Genomic DNA, 20332 nt, shown 5'->3' with positions numbered 1-20332 from the left:
GCATCCGCACACTCTTCCCACAAACACACGCAATAGCGAAGGGAATGGCCTAAACAGGCTTGTTGCATATGGAAAAGGAAAAAACTGACCTAGGCGCGACGGGGTGGGACTTATGTAACCTCGCTGACGTCACGTACGCGTTAAGTCACGTGATGCCGTCCCCTCCGTGCGCAGGGATGCTGGGCAAAAAAAATTCCGGATCCAGTCTCACGCCTGGGGATAATTCTACGTTAAGGAATCTACGGCTAGTAGTCTAGATCAGATTTATGATTACTTTAAACCTGTAAAACAAAAGGACTATATGGGTTTTTAGCTAAGGATGTCTTGTATCCTACACAACAATATCCCGAACTTTATTGATGTCATGCCAGTGGCACTGCAACCGCTATACCATGCATGACATCCTACTCTAAGAGAGAAAACTATGTACACCATTCACCTTCCCCAAAAAGACACATACCACAGACAGTGACCAAAGGAAACTTTATTGGAAGCACAGCACAGCACCAAGGTCCGTGGCAACTTTGAGTCCACACGCCCATCAACCATTACGATTCATTTAAATTTTACAGTGCAGTGTTTTATACAAAGCAGATCTGAACAGTATTGATTTGACACTTGAAAAATATGCAAAAACCATTTTAGGTTGACTAAGGCACTCAAAGAAGTCAGTGGTGTTCGGAGAAACAAAGGGAGGTGAAATACCCTTCCAAGGGATTTAAAGAAACCATCCTGAAAGAAAGAGGTAGCAAAGGAATCCCTCACAAGAACCAAGTAGGGAGCTGAAGAGTCCTTTTGAGGATACAGGATGAGAACTGAGAATATCGTCCTATGAGGTGCAAAGGAAATGGTTATTCTTGTCCCACAAGGAACAAGCGCCTAAGGAGAATTTCTATACACAATTAAGGGAGGAAAAAAATATCTTTGCAGGAAACTGGATGCCAACAAATACACAGGAGGAAATGAAGAAAAACCGTTGAAATACAAGGGAATTGAGTTCCCATCAAAGGACACACCACATGAAATAAAGAACAGTTTCCAGGAGGCATTAACTGTACTGAAGAACACTTCTTCTGAGATATGGAGAGAACAACTGAAACTTTTAATTGGGACATTAGGTTTCTTAATCAGCAAAGAGGAATGTGCGGAGTCCTTTCTTGAAGATAATGAGGTTAACTGTAGAGTCTTTCCCAGAGGCACAAAGTGAAAAGCAGAGATTTGAAAAGCAGAAATTTGAAGAGCACCATGGTAATCTGTTGTGCCAGCACAGATTTATGGGTTTGCAAAAGAGTGCGGAATATACATGAAGGTATGCTTCACCCTAAAGTTAATGGGGGTAGTGGAACTTCTCCTATGCTTGAAAATGTTTTAGAGGCCTTCATGTATACATGTGAACAGAACATTCCTCATACATTTAGAGGTATAACAAGTGGCTACTTGGACATGACAACTGGTTACAGTTGTGAAAGAGAAAACTTCTCAAGCTTATGAGAGCATATGGGCTTCATCAAGAGTAATCCTAAATGTACTACTGTAAAGAGGGCAAAACACACCAGGAACAAGGTGGTGGCATTTCTAAATGTACAAAGTGTCTATCACCACATTTACTTATGCAAAGGGACTTTCATCTAAATTCAGGGAGCCCATTAGGCAAGGGATCTTGCAAGTTCACAGATGCAATTCCTCATGTTCACCGGAATAAAGGTATTGTTCTGAATGAATCAATAGGAAATTATTTGAATGTGTGCTTTGTATACGCTACAGGCTGTTTTATGTTCTGAATACATCTAAAAACCCACCTTCTAAATCCTGATAGCAGAAAGGAGAAAATCCAGGCAGGGGCATAGATGAATCATACACAAGTCTGCTGTGCATAGTGAATTGCTCAGAAGGGCCAAGAGATTAAAGGCTCCTTGCACTGAGCACTACAGAACCTCAAAAATAGCCAATGTGAAACGTCTATCTCACGTTTTCCTACCATGAATGATGATCCTTATGATGGCCAGGTACAGTGGAGGGATGCAAAAGGCAGTGCTACTTGATGACAGAAGATTGAAAGATTGAGACTGTATGCAGAAATTCAATTAGTTGCTCCAGATTTCATGTTTGGCCGATTATCCCTCTCTCAGTTACCGCAAACCCCACTGGATTGCATAAATGCATCATGATAATTAGTATTAAAAAACAACAAAATGTTACATTTTACAAAAATAAATGCAGAGGACATCTGTGAGGTCGAGTTCATAAGCTCACAGATAAAGTGCCTGTGTTGATATTAGCCTTGAAGCCCTTCGTAGGGGGTATTTAGTGCTGTTACCACATTCTCCAGGTGTCGAGGTAGGCAGGGTGTGGGGGTATTAGCTGAATTCAAAGCAAAACCCCTCTCATTTTGGATCCACAAGAGAAACTCCCTCTCTCGTCCAGCCTGCATGTGTTGGCTTGGCTGGCCCAAGGCTCAATGCTATCGAAACACTCCCACGTTAATTGAAAGGGCCACTTCTGGTTTCCGGGCTCTGGTTCCCTTCTTGCCATCAATCCCTCCTTTCTGAGCACGATTGCCTGTGCAGCTGAAAGAGAAACACATTAACAGTCACGTTTAATAGGTTTATTTTGAATCTGAAACATTAAGACTAAACTCGTCCAGCCAAGATGAAGGTTACCATAAAAGAAAGGGTTACTTACATGTATCATCAGTCCTCTAGCTTTAGTATCTTTCAAAGATACACATGCATACATTATTTCTCATTGTCAGGCTGTGGGCCATCAGTAATTATTTTTTGAATAGCAGGGTACTTATAGTCATATAAATGTAAGTAGTCAACAGGGGCGTAGCTTGGTCCGTAAGGTTTGGGTGTGGGTGAACTTTAGATATTCCAACAATCACGCAGGCATATTTTGTTAAAATACATTATATGAGAAGCAGGTCATGAGGGGGGCTTATGGGGCAGGTAAAAGGGAGAACAGTGTGGATTGTTAGCGGTACTTAAAACAAAATATTTTGTAAAATAACCAAAATTGTTTTAGAACTTCAAAACAGAGGAGAGTGTGTAAGTCTTTTAGTCTGTGTGCATGTACAAAATCCAAGGCAAAATTCAACAGACATCTCTCACCATACCCGACTGAAACCACCTGCACCCAACTATTTACTACAGAATACATTAATTAGGAGGGTGTAACATCACAACCCCCTCCCCCGAAGCTTCCTTTTCTGGATTCAATGCTGTGCAGTAGATTATGTATCAATTTCCCTCTCCTTGGGGTGGTTGTGGTAAGATGAGGAAGACCTTGTGAACATGTGTTGAAGTGCCTTTTGTCCCACCTTAGCTTCCTTTGTCATCTGTATATCCATGCAGTAATGCTTGATGAAGGTGTGTGGAGATGCCCATGTTGCCGCTGCACAAATAGTGTCTATTGGCACATTAGCCATGAAGGCCAGGGTTGCCCTTTATTCCTGGTTGAGTAGCCTTTACGCTGGGAGTTTTGAGTTTTTCCTGTTGAGGAATAGCATACCTGAATTGCTTCTACAATCCAACGTGCAATTGTCCCCTTTGTCACAAGTGTTCGTTTGTTGGACTTGGAGTGAGACGTATAATAGATTCCCAATACGAAATTGCCTTGTCTCATGTAGATAGTATAGTAAAGCCCTTCTTACAACCAGCGTATGAAGGCTTCTTTTTAGTCATGTTTGTGGGTTTTTGAAGAAAACAGCTAGCTGAATGCTTTGATTCATGTGGAATTTGCTTACTACCCTAGGTAGGAATTGAGAGTTGGTCCTTAGGATAAACTTGTCCTTGTGTATTTGCATGTATGGTTCCTAAATAGTTAATGCCTGTAGTTCACTTACTCTCCGTAGAGATGTTCTAGCTAGTCAGAAGGCAGTCTTTATCGTGATGTATCGAGTTCTGCTTTGTCCATAGGTTTGAACGGTTCTGTAAGTAGCGGTGTTTGTACTGTGTTTAAGCTCCACATCGGGGCTGGAGCCTTCCTTGGGGGTGTAATTCCTTTGGAACCTTCCAGGAATCTTTTGATGACTGGTGATGTGAAAATACTTTTACATGAATCTCACCTGGGGTAGTCTACAATCGCTGCCAGGTGCACCTTGAGGCTTGAGTAGTTGATCTTGCTATATAGCAAGTGTGTAAGAGATATGAACTCTGTATCCGGTGTGGATATTGCATTTAGGGTATTGTTCTCCGTACACCATATGATGTACCGTTTCCACTTAGCTGTGTAGCATGGTCTTGTGGTTTTATTTCTTGCCTCCTTTATTATCTCTCTCTGTTGTTTTTTGTGTTACGTTGAAATGTCTGAACTCTATGTGCTCCGGCACCAGGCTGCTAGGCCGAGTGTAGCTGGTTTTGGGTGAAATATTTGACCCCTCTACATTGTGAGAAGGTCATTCTCTGCCTTGAATCTGATCATATGTCCCTTGGACAGTTTGAGTAGGCTTGAGTAACAGGTTTGCCTTGCCCATTGAGGGGCTATGAGAATTAGGTTTGTTCCTGGTTGTCTGGCTTTTTTGCCAGGACCCTTTGCATATGCTTTTCCTCCAATTCCTCTGCTACAAATGTCTCTGACAAGTTTAGCGACACAGCATTTCCTTTTGATAGGTGGAGTTGTTCTTGTTCTTGTTCTCCGCTGTTGTGAATAGGCCTATTTCTGGTGTACCCCAGAGGCTGAAGACCCTCTGCAGGCTCCTGTGCTTTATCTCCCATTTGTGTGAGCTGCTGTTCTGCCTGATGAGCTGATCTGCTTATGTGTTGTCCTTTCCTGGCAGGTGAATTGCCTGCAGGTTGATTCTCCTTGAAATGGCCTATTTCCATAGTTCCTAAGCTAGCTTGCTTAGGGTAAATGATTTTGTTCCTCCCTGTTAGTTGAGGTAAAACATTATTGTGGTATTGTCCGTATGGAGCAATACTGTCTTCCCTCCTGTGTGGGCTCAGATTGCCTTTAGTGCCAGGAACACAGTATTCATCTCTAGGAAGTGGATATGTTTTATGGAGTCTGCATCGTTCCATCGACCCCATACCCTCAGGTTTCCTGAATGTGCTCCTCAACCCTTGCAGGACGTATCTGTTTTGATGGTCACTGAGGGAGTTGGTGATTTGAAAGGTCGGCCTAGTGTAATGTTCTTGGATGCCCACCACTGTATCTCCATCTGAACCCTTTCTTTTACAACAACTAGATCCTCCTAACTACCTGTGGTTTGTGACCAACTGTTGCACAGCCATTCCTGTAGCAGGCGCATGTGTAGACGTGCATGGGTATTGATGGTACTGCACGATGCTATCATGCCTTTGAGTTGTATGGCTGTCCTCACTGTAAGGAACTGTCCCTTCTGGTAGAGGCAAGTCTACGGTTTGATAGCTTGTATCCTTTTGGGTCAGGTATGGCTGTGCAATCTTGAAGTTTAATCTTGCTTCTAGGAAGATCTTTTCTAGTTCCAGTCTTTTATGGGGATTTCTTGTGGTTTACGGAAAATCCCAATCCTTCCAGTGATGTGATCACCTGATGAACGTGTGTGTAATATCTTTGTCTTAAACTTGTCTTCACCAGCTGTCGTCGGAATATGGATAGACGTGGATATCTCTCCTTCTTTAGGACGCTGCTAGGCACTTTGCGAAAACTCGTGGTGTTGATTTTATTCTGAAGGGCAAGACCTCGAATTGGTAGTGATTCTCCTCGTCGATGAACTCGAGGTATCTCCTGTGTGCTCGGTTCATGGGGATGTGCAGATAGGCATCCTTTAGGTCTATTATTTCCATATAGTCCCATTTTTGTAGTTGTGGGATTACTTCCTGTAGTGTTGACATCTTGAAATGCTATGTGTGAATGAATTTGTTTATGAATCTGATATCTAAGATAGGTCTTACCTTCAGCTCTAGCTTTGGTACCAAGAAATAAGGTGAGTAGTTTCCCTGGTTGGTTCCTTCTCCATTGCTTGTTTTTGGAGGAGTTCCTTTATTTTCTCCCTTGATTGTTAAAGTTTTGTTCTGTTTTTCCTAGGTGGATTTGGTGTTTTTTTTGTTAGTTCTATACAATAGCAGTGGTGTACCACATTTAAAACCCAACTTATTTATTAGATTTTTTTTATATAGCGCTGGCTAGACCCGGAGGTATCAGAGCGCTTTACAAGAGGATCAGCGAGTTACAGGTTACATAGTAGTGATACTTTCCCATTGAAGTGGGTAATGCACTATTCTGCCTCTCACTGGTGTTGTGTGCGGGTCTTCATTTGTGGGGAAGTTACTTGAAGTTTTAACCTCTCCACCCTCCCCTTGAGGGTTGACCCCTGGCTCTTTCTCTACCACGAAAGGACTGTTTTGGTTGCTGTTGCCAGGATTGGTATGCGGACTCCAGGTTCTATTGCTGTCCGTTGCACTGTGGTTGATGTTGTTGCCCTGTTTAGAAGCCCCCCTTTCTGTGGGTCTTCTGAAGTTAAATCCTCCTCTTTTGAACGTGCCCCTCTGTTGCAGAGCCCCCATAGCCCTGGCTGTTTCACTGTCCTCTTATATGTTGAGGGGATTCATCCACCTCACTGCTTAACAAGTCGCCTCCTGTGAAGGGTTTATTAATTATGGAAGTTTATACTTCCTGTTTGAAGCCTGAAATTCTGAGCTAAGCATGCTTAGTGTTGTGCCTGAGCAGATTTGTCTGCTGGCCGTATCGGCTACGTCTAGAGCAGACTTCAGGCAGGTGTTAGCTATGTTTCTTCCCTCCTGTATGATGGATTTTGCTCTATTTTCATCTCACTCTGGGAGCTTGTTTATTAGTTCCTTAATGTTGTCCCATTGTTGGTGGCCATACCTATTGAGGAAGGCATTAGAGTTCGCAATGCGCCATGGTGTTGCTGCCTCTTTTTCTATCTTTCTCCCCACCATGTCCATTCTCTTATTTTCCCTCTCTGGAGGTGTAGGAGTGGAAGAATGAGCGCTGCTCCTCCTCCTTGCTATGGTAACACTGATGGAGTGAGTCACTGTGTTCCCTTAAATACATTTAAGGTTCCGAGTGGAGTGTTTGTATTTTTCTCAACCCTTGAAGTTACTCCTTTTGCTGAGGCTGGCTCCTTGAAAGTTCCCTTGCCCTGGTCTAGAATGTTTGGCAGCATTGGAAGATATTGTGTACCTTTCGTGGATGGTGCTAATATTTCTAGGAGGAAACATGAGTCACCTTCGGGGTTCCTTTAGAGGAGGAGAAAGGAATCAGCTGCTCTCTTGATGAGGCTGTTGTAGAAGTCTGTGTCATCTGGTGGCAAAGCCTTCGAGGGATAGCTACAGACCTCTTCTTCAGGGCTTTCTGTGTCAAGGTCGTTCCACTCTTCCTTGTAAGTTCCTGTGGCTTCCTCCTCTTCTGGAACAGAGTTCCTTCTCAACATCCTCCTTGTGAGGTTCGGGAGTTGCCAGAGCTTTGATGTGATCCTCTTCTTCTTCGGCATCTGCGGTAGTGAAGGGTTTTGCATGAATTTTTAATTCCTTTAGTGCCTTGAACTCCTCCTTTCGTTAAAGGAGTGCCGCCATTTCTGTCTTCAGGCGTCCTTTCTTCTCCACGTCGCGGGCCCTTTCGGTGTCTGAAGCCAGGGAGGTCATCTGTTTGGGTGTAGTGGATTCTGCCTCCGAAGGTATGGTCTTGTCCTTTGTGGAATCTCGTCCGGAACCGGTCTTCATCAATTTCGCCATTTTTCCCTCGTCAGTATCTCTGGTGTGGGATCCGCGGGGTTCTTTCGCCCGCAATGACCCTCGGCCACAGTTTTCTTCGATGTCTGGGCTGCCTTTTGCGCCTTCTGTTTGAGGTCCTTCATACCCGACGGATGAGGTTTTTTTATTACCTTGTCCGTTTTCTACTATACGTCCTTCGCCATCGTTTTTGCATTACGGCTCCTCTTGATCCCGATGTCCGACCCTCAGTGTGTCCGTTCTGCAGCCACCTGCTGTTAGTCTTCCTCGCTTGAGAGGCCCAAGTCCCTCAGCAATACCAGTTGTTTCTGACCAACGAGCATTGCTGCGTGATGGTATTCACTCTGCTTTCCACGGGCCTTGAGAGTCTTCAACACAAATACCGCCCAGGCCTCGCAGTCCTTATCGTTGTGATCCCTTGGCAGGCATAGGTTACAGACGTCGAATGGATCGGGTTGTGCAAATTTGTGATGGCAATTAGGGCAAAACTTGAAGGGTTATTTTCCATGGCCCCTACCTTGTCTTATTTCGGTCCATCTGCATCGCCGTTGCTTCGTCTGGATACTCTGATGGGGAAAGGTGTCCCAAGGTCTCTCCTTCTCCAGGTTCTTCGCAATCGAACAATGGTTTTTCCGCTTAAATTTCTAGATTTTTCAGGGATTTTGAGAGTGTCGTCCCTTGATTCCTGACCCAATGGTGGAAAAAGAATCTGACGATGTCTACCACGCACAGGAACTTCCGGGGCCCCGTCTGATATCACACACGGGATGAACCTAGCACCAAATGATGGTCGACGACGCCCCACAGAAAAATAAAAATAGGAAACCGACAATTCCAGACTCAACTTCTAGAAGGCGGAATAATGCACAGCATGTTAATCCTTAAAAGGATTAAGGCTGTAAAACTGTAGCTACAAGCAAATTAGGTTTTCTTCGCCGTACTGGATATTTTTAAGATTTACTAGTATAAAGTGTAAGAAAGTGATAAAAAAAGATTACATAGGACCACCTGAATAAAAAGCTGTTCCTGAAATGGACGGAATATAGAAGCAGTAATGGTTTTGTGAAGGTATGTGTTAGATTCCCAAGTTGCAGTCTGGCAAATGTCTAGTTGAGGCACTACAGTGAAATGTGTAGTTGGTGCTGCCATGTCTCCGATGGATTGAGCCCTCACTTTGTATGTCAAAGGGCAAACCGCTTTCCACGGCAACACCTGATGCACAAGGTGATTGAAATCCATTGGGGAAAGCCTTGCTTAGCTATGGGGCAACCTTTGCTGGAGTGGGTCAAAGTAAACAAATAGCTGTACCAATCTGAATTAAATCTTTTGTTCTAGCCATTTAAGACTTTAAGCAGCCCGTAGGAGAATCTTTTCTTTGTAATGGAACGCCAAGAGCATCTTCAGGATAAAATGTGGATTGGAAGTAAAGGTAATCTTGTCCTTTCAAACTTGGTTAAAGGTGCCTAAAACTGAAGCTTTATGGATCATTCAAAGAGTCTAGTCATGACAGCTCCTGAGGCAGTGTTTTGCTCCCAAGTGGGAGGTTGAGCAGAGGGAAAACATCTTGACCAGTCCCTTCAGAAACGCTTTAACAACTATTGCAGAGGACAAAGACGGAGTGCCAGGAGACTGAAGGTGTCTGGAGGCAGATGCCAATACAGGTCTCACTGAAGAATATGTCAGACGCGACTTGAACAGATGTAACACAAAGCAGGCACTCATGTAATAGCATTTGAGGGGGGTCAAGGAGTTTTTTTTCAATACTCAATGATTGACACTTTAAGGCATAAGTTTTGGTAATGAAGATAATAGCATACAGGATTATGTGACAGTCTTGTGGAATGGCTTAAGAAACCAAACTGTAGTCTGAAGCAGTCAGGTAGACAAGTACAGACAGGCAGGTTTGTGGTTCAGCACCTGGCCTCTGTTCTTGATGAGAAGGTAGAAGTCCTGACTGAATTTGATCGGCCTGTCTGCCAACATATCCTAAAGGCCCAGGAACTAGAATTATTTTGGCAATCTGTGGCTACTGGCATGAGTTGAGTTGGCTTTTCCAAAGCTTGCACGGACTCTCAAGGTGATGTGAAGTGAAAAAAAGGCATAGGCAAAAATGTATGATATTGGGATCAAAATAAATTCTCCTCCCGTCCTGTGTCAGCCAAAGGTGGATGGGGAGGGAGTTCCATGTCTTGGCCGCCAGGTAGGAGAAGGATCTTCCTCCGGCGGTGGCTCTGCGGATGCGTGGTACGGTGGCGAGGGCGTGGCTGGTTGATCTAGCTGGCGGGTGGGCGTGTAGAAGGTCAGGTGGTCGTTGAGGTACTTGGGGCCCAGGTCGTGGAGAGACTTGTGTGCGTGGGTAAGGAGCATGAACGTGATCCTTTTGCTGACGGGGAGCCAGTGCAGGTCCCTCAGGCGGGCAGAGATGTGGCTGTGTCGGGGGATGTCCAGGATGAGTCGTGCGGAGGCGTTCTGGATGCGCTGGAGTCTTTTTTGAAGTTCGGCGTAAAGGGTGTTCCCATAGTCCAGTCGGCTGGTGACGAGTGCCTGGGTGACGGTCTTCCTGGTTTAGTGGGGATCCATCTGAAGATCTTGCGGAGCATGCGCAGGGTGTTAAAGCACGAAGATGAGACGGCGTTGACTTGTCTGGTCATCGACAGGGAGGAGTCCAAGATGAAGCCCAGGTTGCGTGCGTGGTCCGTTGGCTTGGGAGCGGTGCCCAGGGCCGGGGGCCACCATGAGTCGTCCCAGGCAGAGGGTGATGATCCCAGGATGAGGACTTCCGTCTTGTCTGAGTTCAGTTTAAGGCGGCTGTTCCTCATCCAGTCGGCGACGTCTTTCATCCCGTCGTGTAGGTTGGCTCTGGCGGTGGTGGGGTCGCCTAGCCTTTTGATGTACTTGTTAAGCATCCTCAATCCAGAATTGGACCGCATTCGCTGGACTTTTTGCAAAAAGCAAAAACCTCAGGTAGAAGCCAAAGTACTTCAGCACTCTTGGTACTCATTCCAGTGAATGCTCCAGTGAAGTTTATTTTGATTTGTAAGACCCCTAAGGGCAGACAAATACTTTTACTTAACCTTCAGAAGCACACTTTCTGATCAATAATCTATCTGCCTGAAGATTTATGGCCTTTAAAATCCTTCCAGGCACCAGAGTGGATCCAAAAAACTTTAACAAATGATACCCTTTCCTGGTGGCGCCATCAGACTCCATTCTGCCTAGGACATGGTCACACTTAGGTGCATATAGGTACCACCCCTCCGCTCTGACATCAGGTTTCTTCTTTTTCCCCATAACCTTAGATGTTGAAATATGAGTGACAAAACAGATGTGAGAACTGGCAGAGAGCACATCCGAGAAGTGTATGAATTCCCGAAAATGTACTGCACAACGGAGAGGTGGGCACGCAGTGAGGAATTGGCGGGTAGACAAAGTATCTAAAAGAAACAGCTTTATTGAGGTAAGCAACTAATTTTTTTAACAATACTTGTATCTACAGACACTTTATTATTGGAAACCGAGTCAAAGAAGTCTATCTAAAAGAAGTGGATCTGAAGACCCAACTTGCAGCAGGAAGCACTATACTACTGAATGGGCATTCCCTGCAGATATGAAAATCGATACAGTAGTGCCTGATGAAAGTATGGACTAAAGCCTATGTAGTGGCTTGGTAGATATCCACAAAAGGACCAACTCAGGCTAGAGAGTAGTCACAGCATTTGCTCTGGTTGAATGCGCCGTGAGGTGGGTCTTTTTTGGCCCGAGAATACTGTAGCTTAATGCGATGGAATAGAGTTCACTTCTATACTGGCTTTTTCATATTTGCACCAGTGAAACTATTGAATTGATGTTCATCAATACCACGTTCTTTAGTCCTAACTATACAGAAGCGAAGGGGGCAACGTGGACCCAATCTGTGTAATTTCTCCTAATAGTTTTGATGGATGTGGGGGGGAAAAGGTACTGGGAAGAATAATAGACAGCCCCACATGAGGATGATACTCCTTTCTGAAGGAAGCACATGTACCAGAGGAATGAGCGGAATTGGAGGAAAGGCGTAGAGTAATGTCTCTGAGCAGTTGATCAAAAGTACATTCTCTCTGGAGCCATATTAGGGATACCTGGATGCGAAAACACAGCATTTTGCACTTGTTGGGTCCGCGGACAGATCGATGTCTGGAATTCCCCATCATTGGAAACTGTCCTGTGTAACTTTCACGTTTGTGAGCTTCGATGAAATTGCGACTTAAGGCGTCTGCATGAACATTGAGGGTGCCTGGAAAATGGATCGCAGATATGGTCGACTTTCTCTCCCGCAGCCATTTCCATATGGCTTGGGCCTCTTGTAATAGAGGTTTTGACCAGGCTCTTCCCTGTTTGTTCAGGCAATAAATGGTTGTGATATTGTCTGTCAGGACAATCAGGGAGGGTGTCTGGATGGAAGAGAAAAATGGCTTGAGTGCTAGATGCACAGCTCTTAGTTCCAACATATTGATGTGATAACCCTTATCCGCTTCTGACAACACCCCTATACTTTAAGAGGGCTCATGTGGGCTCCCCATCCCAAGGAGGGCTGTGTCCGTTTAGAGGGCCTGGCTGGGAAGGTCCTGATGGAAAGGGACTCCTTTTAACAAATGAGGACAATTCATCCCACATTTTACGGATTCATTGGCCATCTAAGGCTGAGTCACTGTGTCCTCAAAGTGGTCCGAGATCTGCAAACACTAATCCTCTAATGCCTGCTGGAGAGGTCATATTTGCCGCCTGGCATTGGGAACCATGAAGATGCAGGATGCCATGGATCCCAGGAGAGAGTATACTAGTCTGGCCATGGAGTGAAGTGCGGAGAGGAGAGTGCGACACTTGTTTCTGATCGACGATAACCTCTACTCCGAAGGAAACCATCTTGAATCTGCGGTATCCAGAGTTGCACCCAGTTAGTGAGTCCTTTGGGTTGGGTTGAGGATACACTTTCCATAGCTGACTTGAATGCCCAGACAGCTTACAACTCGAATGCAGGATTGAAGGTGCTCCTGCAGTGGAGGAGATGATGAGCTCTTGAGCAACCAGTCATCCAGGTATGAGTATACGAAGATCTTCTATTTCAGCAGGAAGGCGGCTACCACCGCTGTGCATTTTGAGAACTTGCGGGACACTAACATGAGCCCGAAAGAGAGGACTTTGTACTGGAAGTGCTCTGATGCCACGTGGAACCGTAGGAATTTCTGATGTTTTCAGGAAAACGATACATGAAAACATGCGACCTGCAGGTCGATGGAGCACATCCAGTCCCCTTGGGGGAGCTGGTGGAAAATTTGGTTCAGTGCCAGCATACTGAACCTCTCCTTGTGGATGAACTTGTTTAAGAGTCTTAAGTCGAGTATGGGTCTGCACTCACGGGTTGGACCCTACTTTAACACCAAGAAGTAGCAGGAGTAAATTCCCTGCTGTGGTCGAGTCAAGGAAACCTTTTCGATGGCTTCTTTTTGCAGTAGAATATGTACTTCTGCCCGAAGTAGGTCTTGTTATTGGATAGACGTTCTCCGAGGTGGGACTGCCGAAGGCAGGGACTTGAATCTGATTGAATAACCACTGCACAATATGGAGCACCCACTTGTCTTTTGTGATTTTGGGCCACTCGTCTAAGTGTGCCGGAGTGGGGATCAGAGATGGGGGAAGCAAACGCTCATTGTTTTGTAGGTTGCTTAAGAGAGGAAGCTGATGATCTGGAAGCTCCCTGTCCACGTCTTGGCTGATGATGATGGTAGTGGGACCTGGACTGGTGATGTTGATGGAAGCCTAGAGAGGGATTTGGACCCTCTGCTGATACTGGCAGCAGTCATAGGGGCGGGATCTGCTCCTAAACTCCTTGCGCTTCTCCAGACCCACGGCTTTCAGGGTGGCGAGCACAGATTTCATCCTCGCCATTTCATTATCGGCATGGGTGCCGAGTAGGTTCCATTGAAAGGCAGATTCAGAAATCTGTTCTTAGCCTCTGGTTTCAGTCCAGAGAGCAGAGCCAGGAGGAGCACCTAGTGCAGATGCCCTGCACTTGGAGTTTCCGTGGGCTGCTAGGTACGAAGCATCAGCTGCCATGCTGATCACCTGATTACCCACTAATCCACCCTCCTGGAAATCCTGCCGATCTTCCTTAGGCAGTTGTTCTGTGAACCTAGACAGGGAGTCTAGACAGGGAGTGCCCTATCATATCTTTCTAAAAGGGTTGAGGCACTAGCGAATTTCATATAGGAAGCAAAGTTGTTGCACATCCTTTTCCCTAGGGAGTCCATATGCTTACTGTTCTTATCGGGTGGTTCGGTAGAGGGCACCACCCCTGGGTGAGTCTTCCTAGCCGCTGCCACTATGACTGAATCTGGCGGTAGATCAGCCCTCAGAAAGAGGGGATCCTGGTCAGGTGCTTTGTACTTCTTTTCAATACACAATGGTGCAGGCCCTATCGATGCTGGTGCAAGCAAAGTCTGAAGAGCTGGTTCAAGCAAACCAAGTACCAGAGAAAGCAGTGATCCGGAAGACTGCCTGTGATACAGTGTCTCAAAGATGACTGGATTGGAGCAGGCATCTCAATGTTTAGCTTAGCTGCACCTCTACATAAGACCTTATTGAATGTGACAATATCGTCTACTGGTGAAACCCTAACTGGAGGTGATCACAGTCAGTATAGGGGAGTAGTCTAACAGACTATCTGGATGTATCTGTAGATTGGGAAGGAGAACTGTTTCTGTGCCTCCAAGATCTGGACGGAAAGGAGTGATGAGATCTGGAAGGTGATCATCTGTGAGTTGTCCTAGACCGAGACCTTCTTGTTGAAGGAGAATGTGGCCTTTTTGGTGGTCTTCGCGGAGATCTCGTGGCAGTTGTCGCAGGAGGAGGAGCACCAGCGGAGATTCCAGAAGGTGAATAGGTTTGAGAAGTCCAAACCTGGACTTTGCCCTGGAACTCTTCATTATTTCACACTCTGTAGCCACCGCGGTTAAAGATTAACTGATGGCGTCAGTTGTTCTAGACTAGGGGATCCCGGCCGGAGTAATCTGCACAATTCTGAGTTCTGGATAGGATATGCTTCTTTACGTCGACTGTCTAGACCTCAACGCTGATCTCTGTGTTTGTCATGACGTCGGTGCGGGTTAACAAAAAGCCTGCTGCTTCTTTGCCAGTGGAAACACGTGCAAAGTCAGACATCTCGACGACATCCTTCAAGGCACTGAGTGCCTCCGTCTCGACATCGGCGAAAATGTCAACGTCAACCGTCTGTGCCTGGATGTCAGCGAAGCCCCCGATATTAAAATTCTATGCCTAACGTCGGTGGAGTTTTTGACATTGACCGCCCATGCTTGTTTGGCAGCGAGGCTCTCGATGTTGAACGTCTGCCTCTGACGCTGGGGGAGATCTCGAAGTCGACATTCGTCGAGGGGTTGTCAACGTCAGCCAGTGAAGCGGCAGAGACGTTCTTGATGCCGACCCAAGTCTAGACATCGAATTACTTGGGGCCATTTCCGGTGACGATCTTTGGACTTTAGTTCTTGACGCCAGAGTAAGCCGTTTCAGCATCGACTCTGTCTTCGCGATGAGGCAGAACGCCTTGACGGCAATTTCTCCTTTGACATTGCTGCAGAGGTCTTTCAGATGTCGATCGCGACTGTGAGCAAACAGGTATTCTCGACATTGATCTTCTCTCTGTTGATGAGGAGGCAGAGCAGTGACTTCTTTTTTTCCTTTCTGCATCTATACTCAGACAGCACTTCAGAGGAGGACTTGTTGAAAGGTTGAGAACCTTCAAGGCCACTTGTAGATCTCACCTTTGCTCTCTCCTGGATGGCATGCAGCTTTATTCTTTTCCTGTCACGCAGGGTTCTTCTGGAAAATTGATGACAGCAATGACACTTCTCTGGTTGGTGAGAAGATGGCAGACACACAATGCAGAAAACGTGTGGACCAGATTTTGCCATTTTTCTTTTCCACAGAAAGGAAATTTGTTGAACAAGGCTGGCATTTCGGACTAAAAATCATAACAAAATAGTCAGAAAAACAGGACGGTGGAACAAATTGTATAAAAACATCATATGAAGGTCAAAAAACCAACTTCTATATACCAATTATATAATTAAAAAAAAAAAAAGGTTTATTGTTTTTTGACAAATGAAACGTACAATAGAAAAAAGGAATCATTAATGCACGATAAGGGCTCAATAGTGGGCAGCAGGACGTAATGGTGGGCAGAAGATGTTGCAGCAGATTCTCCAATGAGGAACACATGGTTAAACCAACATCTCACATATACAGATACATGGGTAATTTCCCATACAATCCCATTTGTCAAGAGTGGGTTATTTATCACAGTTATTAATGTCCGGTCTCTGTCCAGCCCTGAGAGAGGCCCATACCTCCCTCTCCCATGTCTAGATCTAAGCCATAATACTCTACCCATGGCGTCCAATTTTTCGGAATTTACATGGGCACCCTCTCACCTTGTTGATCACCTTCTCTGCGACCATGTATCGATTAATAATGGACCTCTACTCTGAGCGTAGGTCGTTGAGCCCCCCAACACTTAGCTATATCTCACTTGGCTACTACTAACCCTAGGTTAGCCAGCATGAGTTTATGTCGTGGCAGATCAATCTCTGTGGGGATGCCTAGTAAGAGAAAATTTATATCTAGCCCAAGCTGAGCTCCAAGGATATCATTCAATTCCTTCACTATCCTGTGCCAGTAGGCTTAAATGTGTCTGCACTTCCAGAGGCTGTGTATATACATACCATGGTCCGTGTGGCATCTAAGGCAATCTGGGTTGTCAGCCCTCCCCATAAAGTGTAAGTGTGCCCTGTCAAAATAGGTTCTATGTAGGATCTTGTATTGTATAAGGCGCAGTCTGAATCTAATCGCTCCTTCATGCGGGTGCATGAGGGCAGCTTCCCAATCAATATCTTCTAGTGGGCCGGTGGTGAATTCCCATTTGGCTCAGAGAGGACCAAGGTTGTTGGGTATATTGTTGATTTGTGTCCTATATGTCAAGGATATGGAATGGGTCGGGATCTTCTCTTGTAGGAGCCTACCTTTTAACAGGGCATATTCCGTCAGTGTCTCAGTGTCCAACCCCTTAGTGTGGCAGGCGTGTTTACGTCTAAGGTAGGCATATGCTTGGGAATCATAAAGTTGGTATTTAGACTGAAGCAAGGGAAATGAGGCTAGAGAGCCCATCTCCAACAGGTCTCCTATCTTGGAGATACCTATGAGGTCCCATTTCTTAAAGTCCCTCAGTTTTCTATATACCAATACTTGACAGAAAGTAAAAAACTGACAAGCTCAATGCTCCAGAATCCTCACAGAAGGAGCTGGAAAAAAGAACTGCCCTTACGGCACCTGTGGGACATGATGGGAGCATGGAGGTCTTGGCGGTTTTAAAGGCACTGTGCCAGTTTTATTCTGATGTGGTTTCTCCCTGCAGCCAATGGGCCAACATGCCTTCTATTACTATGCTTTTTTTTAATGAAGGCTATGTTTAAACAGGAAAACCATGCATGTTCTAGGTTACAGAAATGCCAAACCTGTCTTTAAGCGTTCAGCCATAATCCCCGGTCCGCCACGGCTTGTGCCGATTGAGCGGAGGGACGACGGGCTTTACACCACTTCCGGTAGCTAACCCGGAAGTGCACTCAGTGCTCCAGCCTCTCCACCACTTTCTCCTGGGCTACATAAGGCGGTGCAGGGTGCGGACGCGCATTGGACGGCTCATGTGGTATTGGCCACAGGGTCAGTCTGTTTTTAAGCAGTTATTATATATTTGCCACTAGTCATCTTTATTTTGTGCCTATTTTTTTATCTTAAAATTGCACCGTCTGAGTAAACTGCTTCACCTCCACTCACCTGTCTTTAAGTGTTCAGCCATAATCCCGGTCCGCCACGGCTTGTGCAGATTGAGCGGAGGGACGACAGGCTTTACCCCACTTCCGGTAGCTAACTCGGAAGCGCAGTCAGTGCTCCAGCCTCTGCACCACTTTCTCCTGGGCTACATAAGGTGGTGCAGGGTGCGGACGCCCAGCGGACGTGCGCAGCGGGCGCGCCAAATGCAAGCCCGTCTGCGCCCATCCACGCCAGACCGTCGCCAGGAACTCCCTTTCACTCCGCATCCACAACATGCTCTGGTGAGTGGTTCAAAAATGGCAAGAATAAAATATTCTAGCTTAGAGCTTAAATACCTAAACAAACCTTTTTTCAGAACAATCAGTTTTCTAGGGCAATACAGTTGCCAGCAACATGAAAGAAAAACCATGGCATAAAGGACCAACATCCCCTAGGACACCCCAAGCTCCAAGTAATCTGGCTCACACACAAATTTTTAAAACATTAAAATCATTAAAAGGGATGTACTTTAATGCGTGTTCCAAAGCATAGTTTGGAGATTTGGAGCCTCATGGACATCGAGATACCAGACATCTGCTTCGTAATAGAATCCTGGCAAACATATTGTGCCCCCAAGAATCCAGCCAACGGGCCTCCCGTGATGGTGGAGACAACAGCGGCGGCAGGGATGGAAAGGCAGTCCGCAAAAGGGGACTCGAGGCAGAGGGGTGGAGAGAAAGACACACCATGTCACGAGGAGCAAGAAGGTTTTGGGGCACCGGATCCCCCATGGCAGGGCACCCCAAATTCCATGTCAGAGAAGAATAGAGCGATCCCTCAAAGGGAAGAAACAGCTCCCTCCCACCAGAGCCCTGAATGAGAACTTCCAGAAGGTGAACCGCTGGGAAATGTGCCGCCGGATCACCCATGCGCAAAATACCCACTGCCGTGGAAACAGTGCGAGCGAAGGCCTCACCCGCCTCCGTAGGGCCCTGCGGTGGGGAAAGCAGCTCCTCCGTAGGCGACTGCTACAAACGAAGGCGGCCGTCTCCCAGGCCAATCGGAGTGGGGAAGGGCCAGGTCCGGAAAGGAGAAAGAGGGACCGAGGAGTGGGGGACCTGTGGCTCCTCCAGCAAAAACCGCGGCAACGGCGAGGAGCCATCCTTTGATGATGTCGGGGAAAAAGCCACGACACGGCTGCCCGTCTCTGGCGAGGATGACACCAGCAGGCACCCAATCTCCGGGGAAGAGGGGGCGTCCGAGGACGAGTCCACAACCCGACGCCTGTCTGGTGGAGTAGACTTCGCAACCTGAGGCAGGGCGTCATCGTCATCCAGCGCCAAAGAAGACGCCAGACAGGTCTCCTCCACATCACACGGCGCAGGAGACATGGATTGGGCTGGAGCAGAGGCGGCTAAGGGCGCTGACTCGACCTCCGACAAGGCAGCCGCCTGCGTGGAGGGACGAGAGAGACCCGGGGAGTGACAAGGAGTCCCCCGCCAGCCTCGACCCATGGGGTAGGCGAGAGGAGCCTGCTGCCCCCAGAGGTGCCAAGGCAGACTCGACCTCCGACAAGGCAGCCGCTTGCGTGAAGGGATGAGATGGGGCCCGGGGAGGAACGCAGGGTCCCCTGCCAGCCTCGACCCATGATGGGATGAGGGGGGTCCGCCGACTCCTGTGGCGCTGCCAGCAGCCGCGGGCGCCGTAGCGGCGTCACCTCGGCCTCAGACAAGGTCACTGCCTGTCCATAGGGCATAGAGGGGCTCGTGGATTCGACCCGAGCCCTGGTGACATCCCGCGACAACACAGGGACTCCCGCAGGAGTTTGCGGCGAAGCAGAGGAGCTGGGGTCTGAAGAAGAGAACCCCTAAGGGCCGCACCCCAACAGCACCACATCCTCCAAGTCTTGAGCCGAGACAGTCGGCGCCGGGGCAGGAGCCGCCAGCGGGCCCCGCACAACGCACGGGATCTGTCGACGTCCCAGGAGGGGAAGGAGGAGGAGGAGAAGCCAGCGATGCCTGCAAAGCCGCTGCATATGTCTCCATCTGGGCTCTCGATGCCCCCTCACCGGGAAACGGTGGATAGGGGGACGATACACGAGGCCTCATGCCCCCAACAGGACGGAAACCAGCCCTCCGGGACAAACTGCAACACTTACCGACAGGGGAGCGACGCTCTTGCGGCTTAGGAGAAGGATGAGGACAACGACGACGGCTGTGTCGAAAACCTTCCGCAGAAGCTGATCGAGGTGACGAAGCTGACCTGGATATGCGAGCCGAGAGAATTTTCATCCGCCTCTCCCGCCGGGACTTCGGCTGCAGCTGTTGGCACGCCTCGCAATCAGTGGAGCCGAACACCACATGTTAATGAGGTGAGGGTCCGTCGCTGACATCAGACATCCACAAGACGAGCACGTCTTAAAGCCTGAAGGCATCTGCACACTGTTCCCACAAACATGCACAATATCGAAAGGGAAAAAGGCCTAAACAGGCCCGGAGCACGAACCGGATCCGCGTTGCACGCAGAAAAGGAAAAAACTGACTTAGGTGCGCCGGGGTGGGACTTATGTGACCTCCCTGACGTCACGTACGCGGACGACGCCTCGGCGGAGTCACGTGATGCCATCCCCCCAGCGCGCAGGGAGAGCAAAAAAAATATATAATTCCGGATCCAGTCTCACGCCTGGGGATAATTCTACGTTTAAGAATCTACGGCTAGTAGTCTCTATCAGATCGAAACTTAAGCAAAGTTTTTAAATGGCTCCCGATGGAAGCCAGGAAGCCACTAGTCCAAGGCTTGAT

The 20332-nt window shown here is 47.3% G+C and overlaps 1 protein-coding gene across 8 annotated transcripts in view; it reads right to left on the bottom strand.

The window, feature by feature from the left end:
* Nucleotides 1-469: 469 nt before the first annotated feature.
* The window catches only part of USP40 (ubiquitin specific peptidase 40), a 660245-nt gene continuing 640382 nt past the window's right edge, over nt 470-20332 (bottom strand). For all 8 annotated transcript variants that reach the window (XM_078681394.1, XM_078681396.1, XM_078681399.1 and 5 more), the window contains exon 33: nt 470-2567. In XM_078681394.1, the coding sequence (XP_078537520.1) occupies nt 2462-2567 (106 nt within the window). In that variant the 3' untranslated portion in view covers nt 470-2461. The remainder of the gene's footprint in view (nt 2568-20332) is intronic.

Source organism: Lissotriton helveticus, chromosome 3_1, assembly GCF_964261635.1.
Source record: "Lissotriton helveticus chromosome 3_1, aLisHel1.1, whole genome shotgun sequence".
Lineage (NCBI taxonomy): Eukaryota > Metazoa > Chordata > Amphibia > Caudata > Salamandridae > Lissotriton > Lissotriton helveticus.
The sequence above is the reverse complement of the archived record's forward strand: the minus strand, read 5'-3'. Positions and strand labels throughout refer to the sequence as shown.